General features: G+C 37.2%; 1 protein-coding gene across 2 annotated transcripts; it reads right to left on the reverse strand.

Annotated features, from left to right (window-relative positions):
• Window positions 1-256: 256 nt before the first annotated feature.
• On the reverse strand, window positions 257-15,260 carry alpk2 (alpha-kinase 2). 2 transcript variants are annotated; one of them, XM_052587867.1, is made up of 13 exons: window positions 15,108-15,260; window positions 13,684-13,782; window positions 13,444-13,492; window positions 10,745-12,804; window positions 7,544-8,999; window positions 5,729-5,882; window positions 5,127-5,257; window positions 3,591-3,629; window positions 3,141-3,445; window positions 2,970-3,058; window positions 1,729-1,946; window positions 1,537-1,585; window positions 257-1,310 (listed from the first exon to the last, which is right to left on the reverse strand). In XM_052587867.1, exons 4-13 carry the CDS (start codon window positions 12,749-12,751, stop codon window positions 1,109-1,111), a joined length of 4,650 nt encoding a protein of 1,549 aa, XP_052443827.1. In that variant the 5' UTR covers window positions 12,752-12,804; window positions 13,444-13,492; window positions 13,684-13,782; window positions 15,108-15,260; the 3' UTR covers window positions 257-1,108. The 2 variants fall into 2 exon arrangements, with proteins under 2 accessions (XP_052443827.1, XP_052443828.1); XM_052587868.1 differs by lacking the exons at window positions 13,684-13,782; window positions 15,108-15,260 and having other exon boundaries at window positions 3,147-3,445; window positions 10,745-13,620.
• Window positions 15,261-17,795: the final 2,535 nt, after the last annotated feature.

The raw sequence follows: 17,795 nt of genomic DNA on the forward strand, positions 1-17,795 counted from the left end.
TATATACATATATATATATATATATATATATATATATATATATATATATATATATATATACACACACACACACACACACACATATACATACATACATATATATATATATATATATATATATGTACATATATATACATGAATACATACATACATACATATATATATATATATATATATATATATACACACACACACACACACACACACACACATTCACTAAGACTACTAATAGGTCAGACTGTAGATTTGCAGAAAGTAGCAATGGTAACATCAGAGTTTTTAATTTCAAGTGATTGATTTGTGCAGTTCATTAACATTAACAGGCCAAATGCCTGGCTTCGAACGTGTTTGCTTATATTTAGCAATGAGGCAATAAGTCATTTGACTCTGGAAGGATGATGGAAACGTGAAGGTGGAGGATTGTCATTCTTCCTGAGGCAAATCAACAGCTGTTTACTAGGGCAAGTGTACAAACCTTTCCATAGTCTCAGATTTACCACCTCATCACGGCGTAGATGAACTTTACAAATCCAAAATTCAAGAACAATTCAATGCTAAACTCTACATAAAATTTATGTGAAAATGAAGTATATTACCATAGAATATGAGAAGCTTCAAACATTCAATTCTAGCAGTTACATTCAATATAACCATCTTGTACTGAACAGTACATTAATATCACCCATAAAGTAAATATCTACTTAAGATTTAGCAGTTTGACAAACTAAGTACTTATTGCACATATTGTAACAAACAATCATAATAAGAGGAAGCTGTTATTCAGAAGTGCCAGTAGGCTAATAAGATGGATAAAAGACTATAGCTGATACTTCTTTGATTTCAACAAAACATATCACATCGAAAAAGTGTTCTATCAATTGTCAGTCTACTCATTCCTTAAAAAAATGTAAACAATAAATAAAAATCATTAATAAGCTCATTTCAATAGAACAAACGAGCGCTCAAGAAAGAAGTAAGCTCGCGACTGTCCTTACAGATGAATGTCATCTTACATTTAAAGAAACATCTCAGAAACATGTTTGTCCCTGAGCAAGAAAACGGCGAACACTAGTTCTCCTACAAGCATACGTTCAGAGTTTCTGTGCAATCAGGATTTGCCATTCAGAACGGGGCCGAAGGTTTTTTTCTTCGGAGCCGGTTGTGATGTTGGCTTTGGCGGGCCGACGGTCCGTTTTGGCTTGGGCTGAAGAGACGTCAGGCCCAGAAGCTCACAGTACCTGTTACACTGATGAAGAGCCTTGAACTGATCAATGAAGGACGTGGCACAGTTTCCTCTGAAGCCCTTATAGCTGCAATCATAAAAATCGATATTACTTCTTTGTGCTTTCATAAGAACTACACAGTTTTTATTGTAAATGCATTTATTTAAATACTTATTTATGTATTATTATTATTACTATATACTGCATTTATACATATTTTAATATATACATTTAATTTATATATTTATATATATATATATATCGATTTTTGTTTTTTTGGATAAATTTGTGATATTTAAAAATATGAATTTACCCTTTTTTACAGGTGGCAATCCCAACATCTGTCAGTTTCATACCCACACCTGGACATCAAAGAGAATATTTGTAATGCTAAAAAACAGTCTGCTTCACTTCTTGCAGGTTTCGAATCTACATTCTTCTTGTTACACTGTTAATGTCGTGATGTGCCAGATATGGTCAGATGGAAGTAATGTACATTATTTACCCTGCATATCGGTGATCAGCAGGTTGCCGTCGGTCTGTGTATAGACCCAGTGCTGGAAGGCACAGCATTTCTGTCCCGCCTCAGAGTCTCTGCGCATCAGGTTGATCTCCTTCCCGTCCTTCACGGAGTACTTCACAAAATCTCCTAGCAGCTCCTCCTCCAGCGTGGCGTAAGGGACGTCGCTAGATGGCCGGTGCACCAAATAAATAGGAATGATTCTGGGAATTGAATTAATTAATACAATTAGTGAAAAATATATATATATGTTTTTGAATTAAGTGTGTCCTAGATTCAGTGTTTGGGGTAACGCATTACAAGTAACGAAAGTTACTTAATCAGATTACATTTTTCAAGTAACTTGTAAAGAAACGCATTACTTTATTTACACCAAATAAATAGGGATGATTCTGGGAATTTAACGACAATTTAATTAATTAATAAAAATATTGAATGTTTTTTAATAAAGTGTGTCCTAGATTAAGAAATGTACTCTACCATTAAAATGTTAGCTTGCAAAAAATTATTTGTATAATTTGTATAATGTATAATTTAAATCCTTTATTCGGCAAGGATGCATTCAGCTTATATATTCAGTTGCATATATATGAGATATATATACATACATATTATTACAAATATTTAATAGTTCTATTTCAAGCGTGTCAATAACCTTTAAAATAAAATCAATAACATGAAATAGTTTCAGATTTCTGGCTAGTGAAGAAAGCAATATAAAATGTATATAAAAAAGTTTTTATAAAAATGTTGTATATGTGTTAAATATACACTGACCAAACATTTTTGTTTTTGAAAGAAATGTAAAATTTTCAACAAGAATGCATTCTATTGATTAAAAGTGGAAAAAAATACATTTATAATTTTTATTTCAAATAAATGCTGTTTTTTATTCTACTCCTCGAATGTATCACAGTTTCCAGAAAAATAATGAGCAGCACATCTGTTTATACAACACTGATATAAAAAAACTGTTTCTTACACTAATCAGCATATTAGAATGATTTCTGAAGGATCTTGTAGATGTTCCTTAAATTAGAAAATCTTTGCTAACCTTTAAGTTCATTTGTGTCAAATTCAAACACTAAGAAAGTGGACCTATTAAGTAAATGTAGAAATTTTCCACCTCATACAATTGCATTATGGTTAGATAGAATACAGATCCTCTATGTAGAAGTTTCCCAGTACTTTTTACACTTCACAAGTTTGTGTATTGTTCTACTTACTCTGGCACCTCTCCAAATGATTCTGTAGACTTGGCCACACTATTGTATGCTTTAAAATATTCCCTGGCGGTATTCTGCACATGACATTCCTGGTTCGAAAATAAAAAATGAATCAGTCCCAAATCTCCTTAAGCTAATTTCTTAATTAAACATCTCCCTGGAGACACTCACTCTCACCTCCACAGCCAGGCTGTAGTTCTTCTGGACGAGTTCCTCATTAGTTTTGGTCCCATAGCCGATGGCATTGTGTACTTTCAGGACGCAGGGATGGCCGGGGTTGAAGCTCGGCAGATTGCCTTCTCTAAGAGTGGTCCTGAAAGCCTTGCGATGCATGCCTTCACCGAAGTGGGCCTTTTCAGTCACGATGCTCGCTGGTTGATTCTCCCCAAAGTACTGATCTGAGAGAAAATCTTCCTTAAAGAGAAGCGGGCTGCACTGGATGTTCTCCTCATCTCCGTCCACAGCCCCGGGCTCAGCTGGGAGATCGATAAATAGGGTTGAGAAGTCATGTAAAACAACCCATTAAAACACATACACCTTCATAAAAGAAAATCTCTGTTATTCAGCATACTGTTCATACTATTTTAGCTAGAGAGACCATGAAATGAAAGGTCTGTTTACCTGGCTGATCATGACTGGGAATGACTAGTTCCATAAGCACTGAAATCAAAAATTCAACACAGTTGAGTCAATGAGTATAACGTACTTGATTGCCTACTCATGTTTGCAGATTTAAAATGTGAGGATTCAATTCCCAGACACAAATTGCACATATTTGACACTGAAATTCAGAATGTGTATACTTGTGTTCAAAAGTTCGGGGTCAGTTATATTTTTTTAATAGAAATCAATGCTTTTTATTCCGAAAATATTAGTGCTGTCAAATGATTAATCGCGATTAATCGCATCCAAAAAGCTCATTTTTGTTTGAATAATATATGTATGTGTACTGTTTACATTTATTATATATATATATATATATATATATATATATATATATATATATATATACACATGCATAGTCTATATTTCAGAAAAAAAATTTATATATTAAATAATACTTATTATATATAAATTATATGAATTAAATAGACACGTAAACACATCAATATTTTCACAATATATACTGTATGTATGTGTTTATATATATATATATATATATATATATATATATATATATATATATATATATATATACACATATTAAATATACACAGTACACAAAAACATATATTATTCAAACAAAAACATTTTTGTATGCAATTACTAGTTCTTCAGCACTAGAAAAAATGCATTACATTAAGCAAAAGAGACAGTATAAGCAATAATACATATGGTACAAAAGATTTCTATTTTAAATAAATGCGGTTCTTTTCAGCTTTCTATTCATGGCTTCCACAAAATAAGCAGTTTTTAAGATCATATCACAAGAAATGTTTCTTTAGAACCAAATCAGAATATTAGTATGATTTCTGAAAGATCAAAAAAATGGAGTAATTGCTGAAAATTCAGCTTTGATATAATTGGAATAATATTAAGTATATTAAAATAGAAAATACCTATGTATTTCTCTCTCTGTCTTTTTTTTTTTTTTTTTTTTTTTTTGCAGACATATAAAAGGTTGTCTGGTAATAAAATGCCTATTTAAATAGTAATAATATTTCATGATATCATTTTTGTTTTTGGAATTTTCTTTTTTTAGAAACTGATGCATTTTTTAGGAGTCTTTGATGAATAGAAAGTATAAAAGAGCAGTATTTATTTGAAATGGGAATTGGGGAGTCTTTACTGTCACTTTTGATCATTTTAATAAATCCATGCGGGATAAAAGTATTGTATGTATATAAAAGTATGTCTTTTCAAAAATCCTCACACTTCTTAACGGTAGTTTATTATGTATGGATTGTATTCATGCTGCACACTTAATGTACTTAATTAACTGTCCAATTGTATCAAATGTAGTGAGCCATTTTGGAAGCAGGAGAAGACTTCATCTGGCTTTCTATAAAACTATTACCTCATTCGCCCTGCTGAAACTTAAGAGCATGAGTTTCTGCTTTAACTTTCTGCTTAGTCATGGAGTACATCAGCAAATTAAAATGTTAATTTATAGCCTCTTTAATCATTAGTCTGGAAAAGCAGCCCTCTTTGTCTTACCCTCAGATGTCAGATGGTACTCTGAGGTCGAAACAGAAATGTTGGCAGCTTTCAAGCTGCATTTGTACAGCCCTAGATCTTTCCTGCAAGCCTTCAGGATTTGCAAAGTGAAGCGGCCATCATCCTTCTCTCTACAGAAAATAGAAAAACATTTAACTGAACATTTATAGTGAATCAATAATTCTGGGGAAAGGGTCCTAGAGATAGTGGTCCAGATGCAGACCAGATGTTCATTTCTGAGTCCTGCAGTTAAACTTCAATCACAGCTTACAAAACATCTCAGAAGGATCATTGTGGACTGCAGAGGCCTGTTTGAGAGCGTCTGAGGCACAGTCAGCATTCAGTAGGAATGAATCACTCTGTTATGTAAAAGGTTCATTTCGCTCCCACTCCAAGCCATGGTTGAATCACCAGAGCGCTGATGTTCACTCAGGTCTCAGCCAAAATTTACAGCAGATTTGGACAAGAACAGAGTGCCACCAAGTGGTAAAAGAGCTACAGTATAACGATGACTTTGCATTTAATTTTGGACCAGAGACAGACGATAAGGTAGGGTAGATAATGAAGAAGCGGCGGCTGATAGGAAAAAACGGTTTTCTTACACTTTGTTTATCTCTGACAGCACTGTTCCCTCTTTAGTCCACTTAATGGTGGCACCAGGTGGGACGGGACTGAACTTGCACCAAAGCAAGATGTTCTCGGGGTCAGTAGGGACTGGGTCAGCCTGGATCTCCGAGACTACACGAGGAACCACAACTACAACAAAAACATAAAAATGCATCATTTATAGCCCCTTTTTACATGAATTTATTTGATAAACCTGCTGGAGCCAGTTGGATAAACATAGACATTATGTTAAAGGTGCAGTAGGTGATTGTCTTCAGAAATTGTTCATGTTATGCTGGATAAAAGTCTCTTCACATCCCTATAGCAATCATTAACTTAAGTGGTCTAAATATATTTATTTGTATTTATATATTCTGCGAAAGGTGTAGGACCAAGAAATGTACAGTATTTCCAATCAAAATGCTCAGTCCGAGAGATTTAAATAGCTTTCCAACCTGCCTGTCAACGTATGTATCTGCATACCTCTGCGCACCCTGTTCATGCAGACAGGATCCGTCATCAGTGCGTTCACACAAGCTGTCCAGACAGAGCTAGAATAGCAGACAAACATCAACAACACGGTCTTCCTTTCTGGTATTTTAGTACTTTTAAAGTTTTCTCGCTGGTGAATGACACATGATGTAGCCCCGCGGTTCCCAATTCCAGTCCTCGCTGACATATTTAGCCTGTCTTGCTTAGTTAACACACTCGATTCAGATTACCAGCTCGTCAGAAGTGAGCTACGTGAATAAACTGTGTTCCGATCAATATGTGTTCATTGCTCCCTACTCCGTAAATAGGGGTTTACTTCACTTCGGAACATGGGATGGAATTGGGAACTGCTGATGTAGCCTATTGTAGTAATGCGGTCTCTGGTATGTTTTCTGGTATGTGAGCATAAATGCGTTCAGAGGACATGGCTTTGGATGGCAATTGCAGGTAGGGTGGGATGTTCACTTACAGTGCTATCAGGCTAAAGTTAGCATTTTCCAAGATCTCCTACTGCACCTTTAACTAGTTTGACCAACTATCAGTTAGCCAAAAGGTAATCAGACTTACTTTTTGGATTCAAATCTGTCCATTTTCCCTTTAAAAAAAAAAAAAAGAGTAGAAAAAGTTATGACTTAATGAAAAAGTAACTTTTTAAGAAGCAGTTTATGCATCTGGCCCCTGGTTTCCTTTGTATACCACTCCAAAAACAACTTGAATCAGCCTAAGGTGATTAGCTGGTATCTGTCGTGCACAAACAGAACCAAAACACAAAATAACCTTCACTGTCGTTACTCCTGCTTTTATCCTTCCGGAGCTTCTCCATGGGACTGGAGACCGGTGAGGGGTGCAGGTGTCGCTCATTTTCAATAACTCCACCGGTCTTGCTCCATTCCCATTGCTCTCGGCCCCACCCCACTCATCACAGTAAGTTTTAAAGATTTATGGTCACTTGACCAATTGGCAAACCAGTTAAAACCACCTTAACTCGATTTGAAGATAAGCTAAATCATGCAGCTTAAACCAGTTCAGACCAGCAAACCACATCAGACTGGGTCAAGTTACATGGTTCTGACTCGGGAATGCATACTATAAAATGTGTCCTGTTCCTGAAGGCCACTTTTCTGCCGAGTTTAGCTTGGGTCCTAAACAAACACACCTGAACCAGATGATCAAGTTCTAGAATACTTCCAGACAAGTGTTTTTTGGCAGGTTGATGCTAAACTCTGCTAGATATTTGGCCTCAGGTAGCAGAACTGGACACCCCTGTTCTACTGGATCGACTTCTAATTTGAAGTTGAACAGGAATGGATTTGGAGAACCTTCTTTGGGTATAGGAGTCTTCTGCTTGACAACCTCACTGTAATCTCTTCGGGTCGTATCTTCTCCATCTTTTCTTGCTTGGCGGAAAATAGCGGGCAGCTGTGGCCTCGTCCTGACTGGAACTGCTCCAGACAGGTCATCTGCGATTCGCCTGCGCTTGATGTCATCATTCAGCATGCTGGGTAAACACATGCTTGGAGGATCAGAGGTACACGTCTTTTTTTCCATTTTGGCTGTGTTACCAGCATCTACTTTGAGTTTCATAGGGGTGGCTTTCTGAAAGGCATTTACACTGCCATTGTAGGGTTCTACTTTGGGTCTCACTGAAATGACTTTCTGAGTGCTATCTTTGCTCGTAACGTCCATTTTAGTGGGAAGATGAGATGCTGGTTTATCCAGACCAATTGATGCGACCTTCAGGTCAAGGTTCTTCTGAGTGCTTCTGTTCCCTATGTCACTCAGTGGATCATTTTCGGGTTTTGGTGTCCCGTGTTGTGCATGCTTCTTTTTCTTTTTCCCTTGGGTTACCGTTTTAGCTGTGACCTTCTCTGTGATAACGATGGTTTCTATGACTGTAACTGGATGATCTTCACAGCCATCTCCTTCTGAATTGAATTCCTCTGTCATCTGGGATGGGTGCTGAAGATCTTGCCTCTTTGATGTTTGAGTCCCATATTGCTGCTTCTCAGCTGGTTTCTCCTTATGTTCAGGGCGTGTTTTACCATCTGAGGAAGTTTTGGAAGTCATGTGAGGCATATTGTCTGTCTTGGATCGTTCCTTGTAGTTTGAAAATGATAAATTATTTAAAGTGGGTTCTTCCAAGTCTAGAGTGACATATCCAACACGTTTGTCTTCAGACACCGTAAAACGCTGTCCTGTGAGTAAAATTAACTTAGAAAGCTCTTTGCTGATGTCACAGGTATCACTATACTCTGCTTTTCTTTTCGTGTCCTTGATGGAAGGTTCATCTGAATCTCCACTGGATGAGGATGAAGACTGGTCAGGGCATGTATGAAAGCGATCTTCAAACGAATCGTCACCACTGACTGATTTTTGATCACTCTTAATGTGCATCTCATTAATAATACCTTTAGGTGAAATATCCTGTGGACTTTTCAATAAACTACTATTGAGGAAAGTATTTGCAGTACTGAGTGGAGCAAACGGCATGATAAACTGTGGAAATGTATTTATTTCCTCCTCTTTTGGCTTCACGGTGCACTCCTCAGTGTTACAATGTACAAACGTTTCATTTCCTTCAGCACGTCCGCAACTGTTGGACTGAGAGGGACATGTGTGGAGAGCCACATCGGAGCCGTGACGCCGCTCCTCTCCACTCACACAGTCAGTTAAATTCTTGCCGCTTGTGCACGCTGAGATCCTTTGAGAAGTAAAACTGCTTGTGAGTTGAGAAACCTCGTCTCCGGTCACCTCCACCAGTGCATTTCCTTCCGACTGAAACACAAAAACATTGAATGTCAAAACATTAAATGTCATGGAGAAGACAGGAGGTAGACAGCATAGGAACTGAAGCATTTGTATCATTTGACGAGTCAATTTAGGCCTTTTCTCATCAAAACTACATTTAGTTGTTTGTTTACATACCTCAATGAGGCGAAAGTCCGCCTAATGCAGAAACCATTATGCTTTCATGCTGCAGTCTATAGCCACATGTTACTAACAATGGAAGGGACTATCTCTATTATAGTGATCACAGCCGCTGTGTAACTTAAGTGAACCAATCACAGCTCTCCCACTGTCTCAGTAGTCTGTGGGATTGGAGAAACTGTCGTACAGTACGACACTGAGTTTGAGAGCAGGGGTCGTATTTCGGCCCTCAACTGTGCTCGTGCCTCTCCTGTTGCTCTTTTGCTCTTGCTGGTCTATTATCATCCGTCACCCTCTATAATTAGTTTGCATTTCTATTATTGTATTGTATTGTACTCTGCACCTCACGTTTCCTCAGCAGCCATACATGTATGAGGAGGGATCTGTATGTTTACATTTTAGTGAGTGTATTTGAGCCATACTTTTGTAAAAGTTTGTAAAAATGACTCTAGAAGAACATTTGAGTAGAAAATGGTGGACAAATTAAATACACACATAAATAAAAATACAGTTAATAAAATAATATTTCTTTAAATGCTGAAAATTGTAATCTGTGTCTGTACAGAAATAGAGAGAGTATCTGTGTACATTATGAAGTGATATTTTTGTGTGGAATGACTTGGCTCTTCCAGCACACAGTGTGTCATAATAAATAATGAAAGTCATGATGAAAGTGTTCCACACATGTAAGACCTATTTAAAGAAATGTTGAAGGTGACAGGCTATATAAGATCACATTCCATCACAATAATATGTGGAAGGTTTTACATAATGGAAATGGTGACTAATAAAACATCAGCAAAAAATACCATGGTACTGGCAGGGTTTGTTGGACATGATACCATAGTAATACCATGTTTTTGAAATTGAACCGGTCCCACTTTATATTAGGTGGCCGTAACTACTATGTACTTACATAAAAAAAAATAAGTACAATGTACTTATTGTGTTCATATTGTATTATAAAACACTTTTGCTGCTATTTAGGTGGGATAGGGGTAAGGTTAGGGAGAGGGTTGGAGGTATGGGTAAATTTAAGGGTGGGTTAAGGTGTAAAGTATGGGTCAAAAGTGTAATTATAAATGTAATTACAGAAATTAAATACAGATGTAATTACATGTAGTTTTTTTATATATAAGTACAATGTAAAAACATGTATGTACACAATAAGTACATTGTACTAAATTATTAATTAAAATGTAAGTCCATAGTAGTTAAGGCCACTTAATATAAAGTGGGTCCATTGAACCTTTGCATTCTATCCCCTACAGTACCTATATATAAATACCACGGTATGTGAATACAGTAAGCATTTAATAGACTTGGCTCCACCAAAGTACATTTTTGGGTACTAATGCTGAAACTGTGTGGCAGTTACATTCACACTCAGGTTTACAAATTTGCATTCAATATGTAGTTACTTCAGCACAGTTAACCAAAACTAATCTTAATTTTAAACTGAAACCCTGAAATGCAAATCTCTCAATTCAAACAGCAGAAGATCTAAAGAAAACTCTGGCACACTGTCAAAACTGGCATCTATATTATGTCTCCATGTGCTAATTGTATTTGAAATGTGCTAGTCATCTCACCTTTGTTCTCCAAAGCTCTCCAGGGATTTGTCGAGTTCCATAAAGTTTGGCACTGGCCTCGATTGCAGAAGATTTTGATGCATTAGGCATATGCATGGGTGCATCTGGTTTAATGGATGCAGACCTCTCCAACATACTCATGTTGTTCTCCATGGTTGTATTGTCCTGTCTGTCTGAGTCTGAATGAGAAGGAAGTCCATGTTTATCAGCTAGTTTAAAAAGAGTTCCATTAGTGTTATCAGACTCAACTAGTCCTCTACTCAAGGCTTGACCTGGTTCTAAGAGGTTCAGACAGGTCTGTCCAATGATGTTTGCATTATCAGGACTTGTTCCTTGCTTCAAAATGTTGTCTTGGATTGCCATACCGTGCTTAGGACCAGTGCTTGAAGTGTTAGCGCTGGTAAAAGAGTCTTCTGAATAGGTGTTAACGGCCTGGAACCAATCTGAAAGTGCACTAGCCCAGTTGTCTGAGGATGACCACCTCTCAAGAGGTGGAAACCTCAGCTCACAGTCTTCAGTGTGGTGGTCAATTGAAATGTTCTCTCTGCTGGAGTAATCCGAGGCTTTTGTTTTGTCTGGATGGGCTGTGGTGGGGCTGGGGGAACACGAACAACCCCACTTGTCAAAAATAGCACCCTCATCCTCTTCACCCGCCAAGAACTGGCAGGCGTCCAGCCACAACTCGCTACCAGCCTCAACATCATGTTCCATTCTTGTGAACTTTAAGCAAGCATCGTCAAAGTCCTCAGAACATTCACCTAAATCTCTATTTGTGACAGGTGTTGGGCAAACGATCACTTGTGAAAGATCCTTCTCATGTTTTTCACCAATTTGTGAGGCTTTAATCATGGATCGGTGGAAAAGTGACTCAGAATTATCTGTTTTCTCAGCTGCCAAAGGTTGCACCCTACTGATGTCCAATGGGAATTTTGTTTCAATCGTTCTATCAAGGATGGAATCTTCTGTTCTGATGGATTCGGATTCTGTTACATCATGTTTTGAATCCTGTAGTAGATTCGGAACCATTTGGGTTAACGCGCCGGTGCAAAACTCAACATTTGTGGAGGCCAAGTCTTTATTTGCAGTCCGAATGATCTCGCTGTCATTGACCAGCCAGTCAGCTGTTTCCAAGACATTTTTGTTCAATCCCAAAAAATCTAATACTTCAGAGGCATGTTTTAAGATGTTCAGAGTGTCTGCTTCATGCAAATCAGCCAAAGATAGATGAATCCCAGTCTTTGGATCTTCTGCTTGTGAAGAGATTGTGAAGCCACAACATGTCAAGTCCTCTGCATTGTCCTGTATTTCTGGATCAGTCGCTGCTTCCACTGCTAAATCAACACCATCAGATGTATTATGGCAAGTCTGGATGAGGGTTTCAGAAGAAGTTGCATCAGTCTCATTGCTTGCACCATTCATTACATTAGAGACAGTATTTACCAAGGGATCATCAACATTACACATTGGGTTAACATCAAGTCTAATGCTCTCAAAAGAGGCATATTGGTTTAAAATGGTGTCTTGGCTCATTTCTTCTTGTCTGTTGTGATCTGTTAATAATAGACTCATTAAAGTGCCATGAGCCTCATTTGGATCCTCTTTAGTGTTTGAGTTACCATGTTTGTCATTTTGATTTCTGTCTAATTGGTGAATTAGGTTAGTACTGTTTGTGATACTGTCAGTCTCCATTATAGCAGCAGCACTGAAGTCACAGTTATCACTTTTATTCATCTCTATCATTGCAGTGTGATCCAGGGGCTGTGTTAAGACTAAATCACACTCATTTTTTCTTTCATTGTTTGTATCATGGATCTCAGTGGTCCCATCCTCGCACGGAACTGGCATTATTCCTGAGCATCCTGAGTCTGGATCAGGGACTGAACTAAAGCTGTCGTCTGTCTGGTTGTCCGTGGCCCGAGTGGGCTCATTTTGCTCTATGGGCGGTGAAGCGAAGGAAGAGTTGACAGCATCTGTGTCGAGGAACAGCAGATTGTCTGGGGTGGCCATGTCAACCCGCTCAACTGTCGTCTCCCTCTCTCTGGATCACTGCACACACATCACTGCAAGAGAGGAAACGGAAGAAGAGAAAAAAGAAAACAAGAATGCATAGAAGATGCATAGAAAACGAGAGCTACAGAACAGTTAATTTTAGAAATATAGGCCTAAATAACTGTATTCAATCCGAGGTTTTTCCATAACAAACAACCTCTTTTGCTGGCCAAAGGTGTTGGGCTACACTGGAAAACAAACTGAGTGATTGGTCAAGTGAGTTTCCACTTAGATTTGTATCAGCCTGTGTGTGTGTAATTTCCATACGTCATTCTTAACGTCAAAGCTATCAGATGAATATGACTCAACCCTGTTTTTCCTACACACATGATTTTCTTAAGCTTCTCTTAAACTGTCACTGCGCACTTCAGTCAGATGCAAGACGTCATATATTTAAGAGACGTAAGGTAAGTTATAAATAAATAAGGTTAATTATTACCCACAAACACAGCTTGCAACTAATAACTGATTTTAATGTGCATGCAAAACATGCAAAACATAAAAGTTGTGTGCTAATTCAAAATGTTAACTTGATACTGCAATAAAAAATCATGTAATTCAAATAAATAAAATTGGCATCAGATTTTGTTCAATTTCAATAATTAGTAGCCAAAACCATAAAACCTGACAACCTTTGACAGACACATTACCTCGGTTTGGACACATCTGTCATGAGAGATCAAGTCCTGCATCAGATCCCTGCGGGCAGAATGAATGAATTCCCAGACAATGAAGCTTTTTTTTTTTTTTTTTACATCCAAAAGGGCAATTATACTTAACGGTGATGTAGGTCTGGAGAATATGAGGTAAACATAAAGCTGACAGGTCTTGGGGGTTTGGGGAGAGGGGTTATTTTTAGTCCACATCCCCCTTGGTTCAAAGTGGGTTACCTGATAGCTGAGACATGTGCCATGCCGGACGATTTATCACTTCACGGCTAAATTTGCCTGCCTTGCGATCATCAGAGTTGACAAACATCGTGTTTTCATCTGTGAAGCCAGAATGAGATTATTACTCTCAGAACAGTGGAGGGGAATTTGACATTGAAAGGTATTTTAATGCCTCTCAGGGGTGCTGATGGGCGAGTGTTTATCCTGCACTGGTTTCACAGACGCAGACTGAGAGATTTTAAATAGAAAATGTTTAAAGCTTCACAGAGAGGACCTGATCCACAAGCTTTGACACAGAGGAAGAAGATTGCAAGCTTCTCAGAATTGCTTCCTTCTTTCCTTATACAAGCTAATATACTTCTCATTTTCCTCCTGTTTATTCAAACACACTCATTCTCTCTAGCAGACACATCTGTAATGTGAGGTGGCCTTCCCAACAGGTGCATTTGATTCGGTGAACACACAGTTATGGAAACCTGCTCTCTCTGTCTTAACACCGAATTCATGAAGCTGTCAACAAGCAGCATGCCTAATATTTCTTATTTTTTTGTGCTATTCAAGGAATAGATGACTCAAACACAAGCATTATGTCATCCCTTACTCTCCCTCAGGTCCAGGTGAAGAAAAAGGTAGTCCATGCAACTTATGCACTATATTCCAAGCCTTTTGAATGCTTTCGAATGAGGAACAGACCAAAATGTTTTATTTTATTTAACTTTTTTTGGGTGATCTGTTCAAAACCCATGTTGGTATGTGGTGCATGGATTACAAACAAACAATATTTACATTCAGATTTTCATGCAAAATTACATTTTAATTTAGGTTCACTAGTAAATGTTATGACTGGTCCATTGTCATGTTTAATATCTCCCCTGTCTCTGGATGCAACACATTTAACTGACATACTCCAGCTTAGGGTTGGCACAGGTCGAGAAACCTTTAAGCTTTGCAGGCTGTTAAAATCACTCTGAGGTTTCAGTCTTCAGAATGCGTTGTCTTATGATTGATCCCTGTGGGAAAATATTGTCTTCACTCCTTTAGTGTCCTGCTGCAAACCTCTGAGGGGCATAAACCCCTGACTCCAGTCTGTGTCCTGAGACCGGGTCATGAACAGCACACTTACACAAACACACACACACTCAGATCAACAGGTCAAGTGATGTGACCTTATTTTCCCATCGAGCCTCACTCAGATTCCACTGGACTCTTACAACACACACACACACACACACACACACACATTCCTTTAAAAGTGTTATCTGAGCAGACGCCTCTCATACACAGTCAAGCAGAGGAGTGCCATTACTTTACATAGAACATTTTTATTTTTATTTACTAGGAAGAAAAAATAGAGTCACAAATATTTCACATTGTTATCACTAAAATTACTGCCAGTCACATTTTCCAGAGATATTACTGCTCACCTTCAGTCGAGGAGAAACATCTCTTGAGGTTTTGGCACTGCAAAAACAAAAAGACTATGTTACATGATTCAGTGTGTGTGGTGTATTCTATGATATATGAACAGGTCAGTGACAGCATTGTGTTGGAAACAGGAACAGGTGTGGACAGGCTGTAGGTCTTAAACACAGCATGACCATTCCTGTGTGTTTAACAAGCCATGCTGATGATGTGTGTGTGTGTGTTTGTGTGTGTGACTGAACAGTTGCTGAGCAGATACAGGCCAGAAAGAGACACACATCATGTCTTGAGGTGAAAACCCACCCAGTTATTTTACACTAATAAAATCCCTAAAAGGTTATGTAACCACACACATCCTTCCTCATAAACACTGATATGAGGACATGCACATCTTGTACTAATTTGTTTACTTGGGGACTTGGAATTGATGTCTGCGCAGTTACTTTAAAATAGATAGTTATAGTTTGTACATTACGTATTATTTTGGAAACTGCATTTTAAGAAGGCCCCGTGGTATACTGAAGGTATTAGATGGAAATAACACCTTAGCACTTACTATTGGTTCTACTATACGCACATATTCAAATGTTAAATTCTAACTAATAATTTTTTATTTATTTAATTATAAACATGAAGCACTGTTATCAGGGTAAAATACTTATGCTCTTGTATTCTTATCAAAGAACAGAGTATCATTACACACTCAAAGCTCTTCAGACACACTCATGTTAAACAGAGTTAAAAACAGAATGTACAAGGATTGAGTGTTGATTTATTACGTGAATAGCCTTTAAATTTGTATTCAATCAAAGTTAATCTCACATCTTAACACTTACATGTTTTTTTTAATAAAAAGACTGGAGTTATATAATGTACATTTTAATAAGCCCAACCATTGTAAAAAAATATTCCTGTTTTGTTAATCAGTTTAGTATTTTACACACACACACACACACACACACACACACACACACACACACACACACACACACATAAAATTATCCATTTAATAACCAAATTATAATGAAATCCAACTTCTCAAAAAAAAAAAAAATCATAATTAAAACTATTAATTATAATTAATAATTACAATTATAATACATAATATACATATTTTAAGAATGTATGCTTTTCTTCACTGATCAAATGTGACAGTAAAGTGACAGTATAGACTTATGTTGTTACAAAAAAACGATATCATGTATAATAACTATATAACTGTATAATACAGTTCTGAACCTTCTATTTGATTAAAGAATTCTGAACATGTACCACAGTTCAGACACACACACACACACACACACACACACACACACTTTAAAGAATATATTTAAAAAGAAAAAAGGACAAGTAATTTAAAATGTTTTTTAAGCACTAAGAATTTTATAGACTTTAAAAACTGTTTTCATTTCAGTTCAGTACAGTTAAGCTCTGAATCACCGGAATTTAAATTTTAAAATAAATATAAATTTTAAACCAAACAGTTAATTTAAGTTGTAATACTATTTCTTAATTTTAAGATTTTATTGTATTTTTGAACAAATAAGTGCAACCTTGGTGGGCATTTAATATACTTCAACCAAACTTTTGTTTCATATTCAAGTGGGCATGAGGTACGTGTTTAATTGGATCACTTCCCCTACATACATAAATGCAATCAGCGCCCAGCATGGTCTTATTACACCTGCTGAACACACAGACAGCTTTCCTATACCCCGAAGTCCTAAATCACCAACCTCTGTGCAATCACTCATGAAAACGAGCTTGTTTGACGGTGTAATTGTGCTGTTATTCCCAATCCAGACACATGCTTACAGATCTAGTCTTGTTTTGGCACAGAACCTTAAGCATTCGTGAGTGGAAATACTGTAGAGAGTGTCAGTTTTCTGAAGTCTGTTAAATATAACCTCACTAGTATGTGTTGTCGCACTGGGCATCTGTATTTCTTGCTACACCCTCTGAATCACTGCATATGTGATATATGTGTACAGTAGGGGGTTAAAACAGGGCGAGAGGGGCTTCAACCCAAAAGAAGGGCAGCCTTTGACTTGATTCACAGGACTACAACCCAGCTTCCTCAAAAAGGCACTCTCTGATGAAGTCACATGTCACAAACTTAGTGAAATATTACTCACCCTTGGGCCATTCAAGAAGCAGAGAAACTTATTTCAGAACAGATTTAGAGCATTACAGTAGTACATCATTTGCTCAACAATGGATCCTCTGCAGTCTATGGGTGCCGTCAGAATAAGAGTCCAAACATCTGTGCATATTTCTTTTTCCTGACTCAGACTTGACGGGTTCTTCACTGGAGAAAGAAATATATTGCAAAGTGGACTCGTATTTTAGTCATAAGCAATGGTTTAAGTTAAAAATGTGTTGATGGATTTAATTACAAACACAGCATTTCACTTCACGAGATAAAATTTACTGATGAATCGGATTGCTTGTAGATTATTGTGATGTTTTTATCAGCTGTTTGGACTCTTATTCTGACGGTACCCATTCCCAACAGAGGATCCACTGATGAGCAAGTGATGCAATGCTGAATCTCTCCAAATCCCTTTCAATAAACAAACAAACTCCACGTTTTTTTCTGGGTAAATAATTATCTTAAGAGTCTATCAAACATAAAAACATATCTATTACATCTACTACATGGTTTAGAGGCGGAGTCATGTCATGCTTAT

The sequence above is a fragment of the Carassius gibelio genome, chromosome B21 (genome assembly GCF_023724105.1).
Source record: "Carassius gibelio isolate Cgi1373 ecotype wild population from Czech Republic chromosome B21, carGib1.2-hapl.c, whole genome shotgun sequence".
Lineage (NCBI taxonomy): Eukaryota > Metazoa > Chordata > Actinopteri > Cypriniformes > Cyprinidae > Carassius > Carassius gibelio.